Below are 16,626 nucleotides of genomic sequence, written 5' to 3' on the forward strand. Positions count from 1 at the left end.
GTTGGTGAATTGTCATTAATGTTTAACTCATCAGGTTTGCTTGTTTGTGTTCTTCCAGAATTCCTTGTTTGCGTTTTAATGGACACTTTTGATTTATACCTTGGTGGATTTTTAGTTCTTTATCTTAAAGTATTTTAAGTTCTTGAGTACTTTGAGTATTTTGTTGAAACAGCTTGTCTGCCTTTCTTTGACTCTAATAAACATGAAGACGTTGCATGTACATGAGGTGTTGCTGCCTGGTTGAATGCACATTCACTCCCAGATACAGTATAAGCTAACACATCCAAACAAACTGGTGTCTTTACCCAGGTCTCCCCTTTGTCTCTATTATGCTGATACATAAATCTTCTTTTCTATTATGTAACTGACTTTTGTTGTTTGTGTTAAACGCTTAGGAGCTATGCTAGGAATTTGTGGTGTTTGGATTTGAAAATGTTAAACAAAATGTTTACAGGTTGAGTCCCACAAACCAAACTTATTTTGATTGTTTTAAATGTGGAAAAATGTGTAGTGCTTCCAATACATGAGATAAGCTCATAAAAAACAAACAAATGTGCATCTTTATCATCTGGTATGGTACTATCTACATAAAGATAACTAATTGACCCCAGATGCTAAGTCACATGCATGATTTTCCAGCTGAATGTATGTTAGAACAACAATATGTGAGGCTATCGCAGTTTCTCTCCAGAGAGTTGCATGCTTTTTGGAAGGAGTAGAAAGAGGAAAACACCATTAGCGGCTGTTTTGACTGAAATTCACCAGTGAAACAGATGATATCAGACATGACCTTATTTCACAGTGAGGTGCATGTTGGCTGATGAAACTGCTTGGCATTTCTTATCAGTATTCTGAGTAGAAATACCCTCATTAGAGGGGTCTGAGGATGTAAAGATGACCAGCAAAAGGCCTGCAATTCCTAAATGGGAATTTAACATTGGTTATTACTGGGGTTCAAATCTCACCATTTGGTAGATTAATGCAATTACATTCTTTGAAAATAGGTAAAGTTAGAAAAACATTCAATGTTTACATGCATTATTCTACTCATGGTATGGGTACCAGTGAATATCGTTGGTGTTACAGAAATTGCATTGACAGGAGATGCTCATCAAACACTTTTTTTCTGACATCTGGGCCTTGCATTTTTTCATAAAGGATCACATTATTTAACCTGATCACTATCGACATCCATCTTATTTAGCAGCTTGATGTTATACACCTTTTTTTTCCTCACTTAACCCAAACCACACATCCTTGGAGTACATATTTAACTTTTAGCCTGTGCATGATTTGGTAGAAAATAGAGCAAACCTCTGAAAACATAGACAGGACGGTACCTAATATTTGTTATTAGTTGACATACGGCAATGCAGTATGTCAACTTGCAATTTGATATTATTTCTATAAAATCTGCATATTCATTATAACGTGCCTATAAAAAGTTTATCAAAAACTAAAATGTGAATTTGACATCTATTTGACTTTAAAGGTAATCAATGTCTAGTAGCTGCATTTGTAATAACTCAAATATGAACTGCAGTGTAGTTTCACACAAGTTTATTCAAATCAATACCTTGTTTCATTGAGCGTTGGACATCAGATGTACACAATATACAAATGTGCATTACATAGCAAATATACTTTGTTTAACAACAGCAGCAGCAGCAGAATTGGCATGTACAAAAATACACATTAGATTTTTATGACACACACTACAACAAAGTAGAAAAATCATATCTATATATTCATATACATATATATTTGTCATAAATATGTAGAACTATACAGGCTGTAGACATTTTATTTCAATGGAGATATCAGATAAAATCTAAAAAAAACCCAACACTTACTTTGAAAGACAATTAAAATAGCAACAATGAACTAATACAAAAATGTTACAAGTTAGAACACAATATGATGAATGCTGTTGGTACACTGATTTAAAGGTGAATGAAAGATGAAGTTTGTAGAAAAAATGTACATGTACAAAAAAGTTTCACCTACAAATTTGCCACTGTAATAACAGGCAATGGTATTTAAAAACTGCCATATTAGACACACCTGCACAAACACTGACGTTACACTATGTCCTTGCGAGTTCTAAACATATCCTCAAACATGTGTTTTCCTCATACCAGAAAAATAAGACAGTACAAATAAATACCAATACCATTTACAGAGAAAAAGATGTCTGTAATTCATACAGTATAACTGATCACAATCTGTAATAATTGCTCTGTTTTCTTCAATAATCAGTAAGGGCATGATTTTTTTAGTCCAACAATTTTTTTCTGATATCAGTACACAGAAACAGGATTTTATGAGTTAATTACATTTTTACATTACAAAATAATAACTGTTGGAAACAAGAATATACAAAGCCCAGGGTAATAATGTGCAAATTGAAACAAAGACATTGAATAATTGCATCGCCTGAAACCAAATTTAAACACCTTAAATTGGTGATTGTAAACTGAAAAAACAGGTTAATCCGAACCTACTCCAAGTAAGTTTCCACAGACATTTTAGACAATTGGCTTTTAGAAGTCAAAGCAAAGAGAGGAGAGCATGTGAATGAGGCAGCATTGTTTACCTTAATGCACATTATTGTGGATTCAATGCAAGAACTTTAGTCTCTGAAATCAAGAGTTAGCAAGATATTCTAAAGGTGGGATGGAGCAAGTACATCTCAATCTTAAAAAAACAATCATTCAAAGTCCTGATAGCTTAGAAGTACCATTACAGCAATTAATGACAGGAAACAGGTGTATACTGGAGGATATAAACATTTATATCATAAAAAAGTGGACATGTTAGATTAAAACCGGTCTCCCATATACAGTTTGGTCTCGTACTTACACATACGACTCCTCTGCAAAAAAAAGCTGTTCAAAGTCCTCCACTCGCGGGTCGCTGCACCGCCTGCTCTGCCACTCCTTCTTACCCTGCATGATAGCCAAGGCCACTTCGTGACTCCTTCGTCGACAGACATCAGTGTCTCCCTTTTCTTGCAAGGAAAAGTAGTCCCTCACTGCTTGTGTGGCTGAAGGAGACAAACAAACGTGTGTCTTGCCTCGTTTAGGTTCCACATCTGTCACTCTGAGGCCACCATCCTGAGGCAGAGGTTTGGAAGTACAAGGTCTATCTAAGGTAAGGCTTTTAGAGGATTGGCAGTTAGCACTGACTTTCGTAGGTTCAGATGCTCTGCGGAGATGAATCTTTCTTCCTTTGTGGCCATCTACAGCAGGAGTAAGAGAGTGGGACTTTGGCTTCTGGAGGACTAGCGTTGTCGCACCTTGTCCATAAAAAATACCTTGTGGAGGTTGAACATGCTCATTACTAGCCAGCAAGTGGGGTTTGATGTTATCAGATGAAGTTCTGTAGGTGCAGCTGTGGTCATTAAGTTGCCTTAGCTCTCTGACTGTCAGAGGTTTCTCAGTCTCTTGGTAGAAAGGAGAGCGGTTGTGCTGCAACTGTGCAAGAGCCTGGTGGTATGATGGAGGACTGCTTGATCTCTGTTGGCCATTTTGACATGTTACCACTCCCTCCTGAGCAGCAACTGAGGAGCCATGGCTGCTTGGGTGAGGTTTTCCATTTACCAGAATTGAGTCCTCCGAATGTCCTCTATCGGGTTGTTTCAGGGAAAGGCTTCGGTCCTTCTTGAGCCAGGTATTCGGATGGAGGCTGTGGGAGTGGGAGTTGGCTTGGCTCATCCGTAGAGGCATCTGTGGCAAAGCTTCTCTCTGAGGGGGAGAACCTTTGGGGGATTGTTGTGACCGTCCAGCATAAAGAGAGGAAAGAGGCTCAGTTACCAGCACACTATTTGTTACATAGTCTGTGGAATACTGCGAGAAAGCAGAGTCTAAAGAGCTGAGGGAGGAGCCTGTTGGGGAGGTTGCGGGTGACGACAGACTAGAACAGCTAGTATCCAGTCGCAATGGAGGTGGGGGGGCATGCTTTATCTTCCTCCGCCCACTGTTCAAGTCTTTGGCTCCTCGATTGTCACATCGTTCACCTTCATGTTCCTTTAGCTGCAGTCTGTTTAGTCCCTGCTCCAGAAACACCTCATCCTCCTCTTCCTCTCCCTCCATGGCAGCATCATAGCTTGCCTTCCTAACTGGCCGACGGTTATCAGCGTTAACTATCGATGCGGTTGATGGTGGTGTGCTTGTGAGGGCCAAGGCTGGCTCTGAACTCCTCCTTATCCTTCTTGCACCTTGTGATTGGCCATTCACCTGGCGTGTGCGTGATTGACGAACTGCAGGACTGAATCTTCTTTGTCTGGTCATCGGGGGGAGCTGTAACTGGTGGTCGGTCTCAGGGTCAGGGTCGCCGTCACTCAGGGTTATCACAGAGTCACAGCTGCGGCTATCTGGTTTGTCTTTGTCGCGAAGTGGCAGCTGCTCCTGGTAGGGAGACTCTGGGTCGTCGTTCAGTTCATTTTCTAGACTGTCGTAGGATGAGTCGTTCATCTGGAAGGACGACACATCTGTGAAAAGACATATATGTTGGTTAGTTATGCTGAAAAGACAACTGCTTACCCTCCTCAGAAGGTTTTGTTCAGTAATTGGCCATTATAACTGATGGAGAAGTGAGTTCTGTTTTTTGTTATCACTGTTGATGATGGAAAGGTTTTTTTTCGTCCACAAGAATGCCCAAGCACACAAATGTTCAATTGCAAATCTGTTGCTCATAATTTTTTGCTCACTTACTGCTACTATTCAGCAATAATTTCCAATGTGGTTTCTAAACTGGCAACCACAAGTAGTTGTTTGTTTTTTCTTGGTTTTTTTCATATGTATATCTTTTATAAAATGTTAAATGTGTGTCCATTTACTACACTTTACTTATGTTTTATCTAACAGGGCAAGTTAACCACTCGTGAAAATATATTCTGGCATTGACTATTTTTTTGGAAACCTCACACAAAACTAAATAGATCTGAAAGAACAAAGATGGACTTCACTTCAAAAATACGTAAAACAGAGGACAGTGGGTTGCCATGCACTGTGTTCTCTGACCTGTAATGGTTTGTAAATGGTGAGGAAAACATTTCAAGGTTTACTGTGTGAATAGGGAGATTCATGAGTATCTCAATGGACACTGGTGACTACAGCAATCACTGCAATTACAGCAGGTCAACCTGCTGACCTCAATCAACAACACTGAAATGGCTTAAGCACAGACTGAGTCAGTATTTATTTCTCTGTTAACACACAACCATTTAAACACAAAAATAGCCATTGCGTAATCAATTTAAGGGTTACCAATTGACTTTTTGTGATTAATAGCCCCTTAGAGACATGGAGTGTGTACTTCTCTTGTTAGACATGCATGTTTCTATATTTGGTGATGCAGCATTTAATAGCTCTATATTTGGATCAAATCCTGAAACATAGTTTGTCACTGCGAGCAGAATGTCTTGTAACCAGACTCAGCTTTTCTTAAACAATAACCTCCAAAAGATTTATGGAACAACATTAAATAATTCTGCGTTTTTGAAGCAATCAAAAGGTGACAAAAACTCTGAAAACTATTAGTGTTCTTCAAATAGAAAATGCATTAAGGTTCTCCAAACTTGTAGTTCTTACCAGAGCCATGACCGCTGCTGCTGCTCTTCTGGCTGAAAGTCTTGAACAATGAGGTGACATCACCTAAGACGCTGTTGCAGTTCTCAATGAGGAAGCGAATGAGCTCACAGACCTGCAAAGAGACATTTAATAGATTACATTATGTGGCAAATTATGATATTTAACTTTGCCAAAGTCACCTTCAATTTTTTTGCATCGTTGGTAAATGGTGCATTACAGGCGAGGCAAAGAGTTTGACAAGCTGTTATAGTATGTTTTTTTTTTTAATTTGCTTTCTTTACAGTTTGTACAAAACTAAACTCTCTTGCAGAGAAAACATGATTGAAGCAGCAGACAAAGTTCGGTGCCCACCGAATTTAGGGAAATTTGTAACTGGGTTTCCAAACATCAACTTAACATCAAACATTCATTATTGGCTGAGTAGGAATTTGTTGAATCTTAAAGTAAACAGACAAAATGCACTAAACACATATGTTGTCTTTTAACAGAAGTCGTTTGATAAACAGTTGAACACTGGAAACTTTCCACTAGATTCTTCACACCGTGTTTATAAATGTTTTGTTTTTCCACTCGTTGCTGAGTCTCTTTGACACCATGGAAACAGGGGAAAGATAAACATATGGCAAACTGCTACATTGTCTTTGATGCTGCCTATTTGTATATCTGTGTGATGCCCCTTCAAATAGCAAAAAAAAAGAAGCATCCATCCATCTGGTGCTCAAACCAATACTATGCATGACTAGTTTGGTACTTAGACAGGATGTAGTCGATGTCACAACAGACATTCACACCTGAAACATCCAGTCATCATAACAAATATGTGTTACAACTGTAGGAGGAAACAAGATGATCTTGAGAAAACTGCACACAATCAAAGTCTGGCCTTCTTGCGATGAGGCAACACATGAAATCTACTGTGCTGCACCTAAAGTAGGGCCGGTTCTACGGGGGTTACAACAGGAGCAATTGCACTGGGCCCAGGCCAAAAAATAAAATTCTGATTATTATTATTTATTTTAATTTTTTTGGTCACTCAGTACAAGAGGCCCTTTATGTTGCTCTTACATTTTCCCCCCCCCCATAACGAGTTATTTTCAAAAATGTGTCAAAATGTGTGTCGTCACGCCCCTCCCTCCACCTTTAGTTAGTATTGCCCATGCCGCATGCGCAAGAGAGACTTGAGTCAATGCTAGACATTCAGACCGTGACTTGCCAACATGATGGTAAATAGATTAAAACTGGGTTGCCAGAAACAGGGAGAGGTAAAATAAAAAGTACAAGTACAAAAAAGGAAGCAGAATATGCTAAAAAGGTCTACGGTTCGTGGTTTAACGTCGGGCAGCAGCAGAACAAGAAGACACTGTCGATGTCCCTCTGAGTGAAACTCAACACACACACACTTACCAAAAAAAAAAAAAAGAATTATGGTTAAATTTGGAAATGGTTTGGCTTCAGAGTGTTAGTGTGCGTGAGTGAATGTGTGCGAATGTGTAGAGATCCAGAGGTCAATAACGTTATAAACAGGACTCAGAACAACTGGTTACTGTCACACTGCACGTTTATTGTATGCAGGGGAAGATCAAACACTGCTTCTATGTCGTTTCAGATGGCACGGTAACAGAAAAGTAACATAAAGCTTCGTCCATGCGCTCAGTACAAATCAGGAAGAAGGTTGGTCTGACTCAACTCTGGCATTATGTTACCATGGCTCCCTTAAAGGGACAGTCCTCAGAAGATCATCATTAGAGGGTGTGTGTGTGTTAATAGTGGTAAGTGTTATATCATAAAACTTCTTCTGTTAATAGTATCTGATAAATTCACAATTGTCAGTAATAATAAATCAATAACTGATAGTTAATTGTAGAAATACAAAAAAACTGTACATCACTTTGGTCAGCCCAGGTTGTTTTTAAAATGTGCATAAATGCACATGATTTGTTTTATAAATTATGATATTGTTCTCTACACTTATGTTAATAAAGGTCCCTGTGTGACATTTGGCATATGGCTTTAACTGACTTACCTTATTTTAAGGGTTTGCCTCTGAAAAAAAGAAACTAATAGGTACACTGTGCTATAACAGTTAGAGGAAACCTCAATATTGAAATGTATAGCATATATTGTGATATACTTGATAGCTTGAAAATATTGAGATACTAAAAAAAAAGGCCATATCGCCCTGCCCTAGTTGGTGGATGTCGCTAGTCGGGGTGGGTGTGTGTGGTGGTGGTGGTGGTGGTGGCCCTACGCAATGGTTTTGCTCCCCAGCCCAGAATGTCATAGGACCGGCCCTGACCTAAAGAACACAACATTTAAGGGTCTTTACAGGATCAAAACAACACTCAATACTTGATGATTAAATGTGATCAGAAAGAGTTTTGAATAGTTATTCCTGTAGGAAATCTTGTGTTTTTTGTTTGTTTTTGTTTTTTTTGCTTTTTTGCACTTCATGAAATCATCATTTAGCTAAAAATACTATTTTATCATTTAGAACATAAACATGGTAACTGTTTGATATGCCATACACTGAGACAGACAACAGAATAAAACTAATTTCCAATAATCGAACAAGGTAATCAGTAGCCTGTAAACCACTATATTGCACAACTGTGCAATTTTTGCCAGTACGGGAAAATCTGCTACGATTGGATTTAGATTCTGTTTAATTCAGGGGCCTTCAATCGATTTAAGACAATATAATTTACCCATTTAACACAAACAGTTACATTTCACCCAAAGATAGAAATAAATTCCAAACAATTTAGATTTTTTCACAATTTTATTGCTGAAATGCATCACACATTTAAATTAAAATCATTCTTTTAAACAAAAATTAAGTCTGTTTATGGTTTATGTTTCTATCGATTTGATCGGATCATTGCTTAACCAATCAATGTATCAATCTAGATCAATGGATTGTTACACACCTATAATGCATGAGTCTGATTTGAAAGCAAAGATGGATAAATATCCATCAGCTGTTTTGTGTGAACCACATTTAAGTGAGTGATATAATTCAGTTCATATTTCTTTATGTACATGCTCCTCCTGCTTTATCTTATAATGCTCATCTCTCTTTCTCTCTCTCTCTCTGTTTTTCTCTCATTGAGCTCTATGACTCTCCTTCCCTGAGTTCTTCAGCATTCCTCGCCTTAACTCAGAGTGCTGCTACGTGATACGGAGCACTGCTGAACGATGCCTGTGGGCATCTTTCACTCATCCATCCATCAACAGCCCATACAGAGGTGTTTTCCCTGCCTTATCTTTGTAGGATGTTATCTTAAAACCTTTGAAAAAAAGGAGGAAGTAAATCAACAGGAGGCCATACATCATTCACCAAATATGTGGAGGATGATGCTGTCAGAGTGTATAATGTCTTTCCAAAGCTTGAAGAAGCCGCACATTGGGTCGATGGCTGAATATGTTGAGCTAAGAATATGTAAACGGGCTGAATTACTGTTAGGACTGAAAATGTTCCTGTGTTCATGCCAGGTTGGAAACCAGACACAGTGAGGAACCTCACACTGTGACCGCAAGGGGACAAATGTCAAAATCCCACTTTGTGTTTTCCAAGAAAAAGGCCCTTAGTGCTCTGAACGCACACACAACTGTGCTGTGTACGAGGGAGCGAGTGCTGTCAGGGGGCATTTTGATATTTGGGTTATTTGTAGGTGTCAAAAGTGTTTGTGCTGACAAGTGTAGTTGTGTGTGTGTCTGTGTGCGTGCGTGTGTGCGTGTGTCGGGGGTGGGGTGGGGGGACAGACAGGGATTGCTTCAACAAAAACACACTTTTTGCCTCGGGATTTTCTAGAAAATTCTTTGCATGGTTTCTCAATGAACACCAACCGCTTTGAGACACACAAAGCCACATTTGACAAGACGACCACAGCAGCCACCCACTGACAAAATGTGTAACTCAATAACATTAGTTTTCCAAACTCACCACTAATCAATGAGAATTTAAGGCTTTATGTTTAAGAGACATGGTGGGTTTTTCTGTTGACTCTGGCCACATTCTTTTTACTGTTTATTACATCTACACCAGAGTTGGGTGTGAGTTTATAAAAAAATGAAAAGTTACTCAAATACTACTATGAGCCCATTAATACTTATGGTACCTGCTGCATAAAGAGAGTAGCTAAAATTAAAAATGATTTTAATTTACTTTTAAGTATTTACACATCCATTCTATCCTCCTTAAGAAATACATTGTGTGTGTGTTTTTTTTTGTCAGTGTTGCCACATGTGGCAAGAAGATAGCTTTGCCTTCAGCGCCCACATGCACAAATTACCATTTAGCTTCCTGCGATGTAGCAGACATGTCCTTATGAATTAAGCTTAGTGTGGAGATTTTGCGGCGCGGTGCTACTTCCATGGACGCACGCCGCAACTTGTGTTACCATCTTTTTAGGGTTAGGAAACAGAATTTGCATCAGGGTGGCTGGTGTTCTACATCGGAGGTAGGGAACTGCCTAGATTGCACAGTGTTAATTTTTAGCCATAGACTGCAGGTTTTTAAATATTTGCATTTGGAACATACAGAGGGTGGCACAGTATAATTTCACCTATGATACAGCATTTTATTTTAAATACTTTTACAAAAACTCACAAACTACAAAATTTTTGATGGATATGCTACAAATATTGCAGTTGCAGTCGTCTTACTCCAAACAATTAGGATTGCATCTGTTAACTTGAGCAATCAATTTAACGCGTTTTGCCCCAATGAATAGATACCAAACATTCAACTGATTTGCACTGACATTTTTGCTCATTCATTTCGCATGGTGGACAGACAGGTGTTGACTGTCAGCTGCACGACGGCCAGACATGAAAGGGAGGGAACAGCTAATAAAGGGAACGGTAGTCAACAATTTTTAATAAATTAATTTAAAGAAAACAGTTTAAAGAAAACTTATGGACTATATTTACCTTCTTTTTCTTTATAAACTGTATATTGCCATCTTTTCTTTTTCCCCCAAATGACTTTCTCCTCTAACGTTGGGTTTCTGCTGCTTATTTGTTGGCAGTGGCTATCCGTACGGTTGCCGTATCAATACACCAACATTCTATCTGTATGCAGTGCCCCAATTTGGCCAGTTTAGGTTGCGTTACTAAGACTAAACCTTACCATAAACCTAACCCTAACCCTAAAAATAGTTGCAGTATTGGGTTATAACCTAATCCTAAACCTACGTACTTGTACTTTGGTAATCGTACCAATAGCATCGGGGGTTGTCTGTACAGCAACCGTACAAATAAACACTTTCTTATTTGTTTGTGTTTTCTCTAAATGAACACGTTCTGTTTGGAAAATTTTATTTCATTTACTTCTCAATTGGATGTAATTCACAAAGCAGCTGCATATAAGGGAATTTGAGCTGGCTCAATGAAGTGGCTGCAACCCTGAGTGCAAAATTGCCCCTCCTCTCCTTGAAGGATAACACACCTTCTGACTGAATAAAAAGAAAAAAAAGAATGGCTTCTGGGTACATTTGCATTGTCTAACCAGGGGCCATAGTTTTAAACAAACTAAATGTTTTAATTTCTAGAAGATGTTACTTTGCTAAGGATATATATTTAGCTAAATAGATGATAATTAATGAATCAAAAACAAATAATAATTATGACATGTAAGTAGGTTACCCTGATACGCATTATTTTCTAACTATACAAAAAAATTACCACAGTATCTTGCTAACATGAGCAAAGGGAGAACATGCAAACCTCACATTGAAAGGGTTCCATTCCTGGACTTAAGCTTGTATCCGATCGCTGGGCCCGATAATGTTGGCCCATTGATATAAATTATTTTTAGCATTGCTGTAATATCGGCACGTTTTCTGCCGACAATAAAACAAAGATAAAATGATGCTCTGATTGGAAATCCACAATGTGATTTAAGATTAGTTTGAGGGGAAATCCCTCAAAATATGAAATGAAGTGTTGGGCAGGATAATCATTTATCAGATATAGGGAAAAAAGTAAATAGCAACCCCCCAAAAACAAGCTGTTTATATTGTGCAAAATCACAGTTATGTAGTAATGTTTGAGAAACATTGCCTGAAATAATGAAAGCCTGTGAAACAGAAGATTTCTCATGTTCTGTCAAGTCGAAGTTTGAAAAAATACAAAAAGAATGTCATTTTTTTTTTTTAGCTTGAATAATTGCCTACTATGACATGTGAATGTGACTGTGCAGCCATGTGTTTTACTGTGTATAGCTGCTGTGTGTTAGTGGGTCACGTCATGCACGTACAGGTCACCTGTCACGTTCTGAGGGAAGACTTTGGAGCGTTGAGAAAAAGCTCTCGGGCAGAGATTATGTGTGCGAGGACACGCGATGACCGAGTCAGTTACGACCCCAATATCTTAGCTGTCAGTCAGAGTGGAGTTAGTTCGGTCACATGTATTTCATGATAAACATGGCAGCACGACATATTACACAATCATGCATGACAAGAATTTTTTTTCTTATTATTCCAGTGAGAGGCAGAATTCCTCAGTTTGTAAGAAGTGTCAACAAGACACAGACACAGACACAGACACACACATAGACACAGACACAGACACACACACAGACACAGACACAGACACACACACAGACACACACACACACACAGACACAGACACACACACTAGCATAGTAAATGGGGAAAATCAGAAAACATACCAAGGAGTGAAATTAGGAATTTGTGTCTGTAAGCCTGATAGACGTGAGTTGCTTTAGAGATAATGATAAGTAGCTTTTTCTCATCTTTGTGCAAGCTTCCATTTTACTGGTTTTTGAGGTAATTTAACATATACTGTATGTTATTCGATCAACATTCAACTCACCTTAACAACTTATAAATTAGCTAATCCTCATAGAGCTTAGTTCAAAATCCATGGCCTCACTGACCTTTTTCGTGGCCTCCCCCTCCATCTCTGGGGTGTTTGGCGCTGAGGCCCAAAGCATGCTGGGAGCAATGCAAACAGACAGGTTGAAGGCGTTCATCTGGTTGTCCTGGGCGTTTCCCTGTATACAGTGCAGCACGGCGATGACGTGCCGCAGCAGTAGCAAGTTCTCACTTGGCAGAAGGTGGAGCAGCCTGTGATGGAGAAACAAGAAGGATGAGATGAGAAAACAGCACAAAATGTTCTGTTTCTAATCTTTCAAAGCTGAATAAATGACTGAATTCTACAATTGACATTTTCAAATAAAGACTTCCCCAGACAGACCCTGCAGTTTACAAATCAGTATGAGAGACACTCATTGTCATTCTTTGACTAAAGCTAACAACTTTAACATTCAAAAGGAAAACTTCTGCTACATGAGGAGCATTTAAACACCCAAGGTAAAATAAAACTTGCAGCCTGTCTTTCTCAATATAAAATGTCTAATACAGGAAAACAAACAGTCTGACAAAAGCTTGTTCGTCTGCTCGTGAGACAGAGACAGATTGTAAATGCATGTCGTACCTTCGGACGGCCGGCAGCCGCTCTTCTCCTCCGTCTCCCTCCATCACCTCCATCCACTGGTCGTACAGATCAACACACAGGATGCTGCCTGGGATGTTTCGCAGGAAGTCCTGGAGAAACAAATGTCGATGAATTCAGTTATTTGACAAAATGATGTCATGATTGGGTTCTTTTTCTAAATATTTCTTTATCTGGGGTGATATTTTGACTTGGCTCAATGTATTGATTTAATTAATTTACTGGCTTTCCAATAAAAACCAGATACACAGCAGAGCTGGATTGATCTACTAACCACCAGGTTTTACCAATCACTTTTACACATTATCAATGATTAATTCACAATAACAACTGTCTAAACTACAAAGGCTATGAATTGAGCAGGATTTAGAGGTCTCTCTGTTGTAACACGCCTGAATTTGATGAAGTGTCATCAATCAGCTCTAGAGAAAGTGTGCTAACAAGCCTCTCAGCTATGTTGGAGTCGGGAGACATCAGAAACATGCTGGATCAGAGTGTGAAGGTTTGTGTGCAGTACTTGATCAAAAATTATATCCTCCATATGTCTTTGTTGGTAATGTATGTATTAATTTATCCTGCAGGATATAAAAATATCTATTGACTCATTGTTGAAATATAAAGAGCATAACAATCTCTGATATTGTGATTTTCTTTGTTTGTATGTTTGTAGCTATTAATTAATCATGAAAGAAATTTCACCCATAATTAGGAAGTAGCATGACAAGAATAGAAATAGGTAAAGAAATGGGAAACAATGGCATTAGTTCTAAAAGTCATTTTTTAAAATCCCAAGCAGCTCCCTAGATGCCCAACAACACAACGGCAGCTTGGCCTGGATGGTGAACAATGCGCGTGTGACTGGCCGCCTGCCTGGCTGTGCAGAGACAGATTATCCTGTCTGGGTTTGGGTGACTTTGGACGCACATCAGTCGCGGCTGCTTTGTGTTGTCTGTTTTCAGATGCTGAAAGAGTGCACAGACTTGTGTGGCCGAGCGTGTTACCTTCAAGACAGCGGCAATAACGAAGACAGACTGGAGTGTGATCTCTGGATCCTCGCTGCCGGAGTCCAGCCTGTCCCGAAGCTCCCGGCAGGCTTTTGCTCCGGCTGAGCGTCTGAAGACGCCTCTGGTGTACGGACCCTCCAGGTACAGGAACACCAGCATGTCCTTCAGGGAAAGGGAGACACTGGGTGAGCGTTTATTGATGAGAACTGTTGCTTACAATATTTTCAATCTTATTGAGTAGCACGGCATAGATTGAAGCAAAATATGTTCATAACATTTGTGGATAAGGTCAAAATATATTTCAAAATAAGTCCACAGTTTCTTCTATGAAAGCTTTTTTTTATTATCTGTTTTCCTGTTTACATCAAATTTCCTGTTTATTACATTAAACCTTTTTTAACTGATTTGAAATTTGGCTTAATGACTGTTTAAAATGTGTAGCCCAGCTTGTGTGTGTGTGTGTGTGTGTGTTTTTTTTTTATTAATGCCCACTGAGAAACATACAGTATGTGAATAGCCCTGGGTTAATGCATCCCACTCAACTCAAACTCTCCGTCGACTCACCATGACTGCCTTGGGGAGGCTGTTTTCCGGGGAGCAGACAGAGCTCAGGGGTCTCCCAAACAGCTGGCCTTGAGTCGGGGACAGCAATGTTGGGGAAAGGGGTAAACCATCCAGCTGTGAGTTGGACCCCCTCCAAAAAGGCCAGTTGATTAAAGATCTCTTTCTTTTAAAGGTTTTCTGCTGACTTGGCTCTGTGTGTGTGGGGGTGGGGCAGAGAAAGCAGGATTGAGGTGAGCTGCAGGTCATTCTTATACAAGTGCAGGTATTTAAATCATTCCATGTGAAGAGAAAACCTTCCCAAAATGTAAAATTTGTTTGCAATATATATTTGTGCATTAGCCTAAGCTTTTAAGCAAAGACAAATTTTACTATGAAACCGTCTTTATGAAGTGCATTTTCTAACTCTAAAAGTCTGATTAATGCAAATGCCAAATAAGAGAGTGTAAAACTTAAAGTGTACCAGGAATGTCTCCAAATGTCTCGACTACAAAATGCAAAAACAAAGCATGATCATACTAATTACCCTTTCGGATAGACATGTTCATATCTAGAAGAACACAATCTTACACACACAACCTATTGAAAGCAACAGTCTCAGTTCATGCAGGTGTGCACATGGATGAACTGTGTTCCCCAGTTCAGCGTTTGCTTCGTTACAAAGTGTACCAGTGGCACTCCAGTAAACGCATGCAAGCCTGTCAACCTACGTGCATACTCTGACATAACAGCTCAGCATTTATGAAACTGCATACTGCCAGTGCATTGATGCGTTTTAATAAGAATGTACAGATGACATGCACTAGTCACTGCACATTAACAACAAACAGGAGTTTTCTAGTTTAGTTCAGGAGTTAGATGGGGAAAACAAATTGAAAACATTCATTTTAGTGAAGGCGAGCCAAATCTGGCAAAAACATCTCACACACAAAGGTGTTGGTTCTGCGCCGCAAGACACAGCTGATTATTTTACCCTGAAACGATCAAAGATTTCCTAAAATGTTACCTAAAATGAATTCTTCATACACATAACAATACACTTAACCTGGCAAATCAGCTTCACCCACTCTTTCCTCTTCGACGGCCAATTGTAAATTGTAAAAGCTCCTGACATTTGTGTACAAATGCAGCAAGTAAAACAAAAGTCTTCAGTAAAATAAATACTGAAGTAAATTACAGATACCTGGAAAACGTTAGGTTATGTACATAACCCCAGTTCTATGAGTAATATGAATGAGATGTCTCACTATGGGATGCACTCTCATATGCAGCCTTTAGAAGCATTTTTCTCAATCTGCCAATCCTGATTGGCTGGTGAAACGTGCCCGTCCACCAGGGACACTCTCACCTCCTATAAGAGAAGGAGGCAGACGGGCACACATCATTCAAAATAAGCATCTCTTCTCACTCGCCCAAGCAAAAAGGGTTGTCTGATGAGACATCTCACTCATATTACTCATAGAACTGGAGTTATGTAAATAACCTAAAGTTCTATTTCATAATATTTCATGAGATGTGTCACTATGGAATGTGGTAGCTCACATATTGCAGACATGCTTAACAAGTGTACACCAGCCCGCAGGGCAGAAGTCTGTACACATCAGGACAGTAAAACCACCCATGCCACGCACAAAGTGGAGAGACGTGAGAGGCGAGGTCCAACTCGCCGCTGCACAAATGTCCTGAACAGACACTCCCCTGAACAAAGCCCAGGACCATCTTCCTCATCCTCTCCTGACATGAGGAGGTCAGAGTTTGAGAAAGCAGCCAGGTCGAGATGGGAGCCCCTGTTGGAACCGTGTGCGGCCGTGGTGTCCATCAGGATGCCCGCCTCTTCTCTCGCTGTGACGAGAGTGCCGTGAGGAGGAAGGAAGGGGTCCTGCTCAGACAGGCGAGCTTGATGCTCTAGCCTCCTGCAGAGGCTCTTAGTAGTGAACGCCGCACTATACCGACATGAGCCGGGGACGTTGACAGCCAGCTGGGCATGT

General features: G+C 39.6%; 1 protein-coding gene across 1 annotated transcript in view; it reads right to left on the bottom strand.

The window, feature by feature from the left end:
* Positions 1-1,625: 1,625 nt before the first annotated feature.
* Positions 1,626-16,626, bottom strand: part of LOC114455343 (rho GTPase-activating protein 20-like) — a 41,652-nt gene continuing 26,651 nt past the window's right edge. Inside the window, exons 10-15 of the mRNA XM_028436525.1 lie at positions 14,642-14,832; positions 14,075-14,239; positions 13,056-13,165; positions 12,496-12,685; positions 5,595-5,706; positions 1,626-4,492 (exon numbers count right to left, since the gene is read on the bottom strand). Of these exons, the coding sequence (XP_028292326.1) occupies positions 2,859-4,492; positions 5,595-5,706; positions 12,496-12,685; positions 13,056-13,165; positions 14,075-14,239; positions 14,642-14,832 (2,402 nt within the window). The 3' untranslated portion in view covers positions 1,626-2,858. The remainder of the gene's footprint in view (positions 4,493-5,594; positions 5,707-12,495; positions 12,686-13,055; positions 13,166-14,074; positions 14,240-14,641; positions 14,833-16,626) is intronic.

This window comes from Gouania willdenowi, chromosome 21 (assembly GCF_900634775.1).
Source record: "Gouania willdenowi chromosome 21, fGouWil2.1, whole genome shotgun sequence".
In the NCBI taxonomy this organism is placed as follows: domain Eukaryota; kingdom Metazoa; phylum Chordata; class Actinopteri; order Blenniiformes; family Gobiesocidae; genus Gouania; species Gouania willdenowi.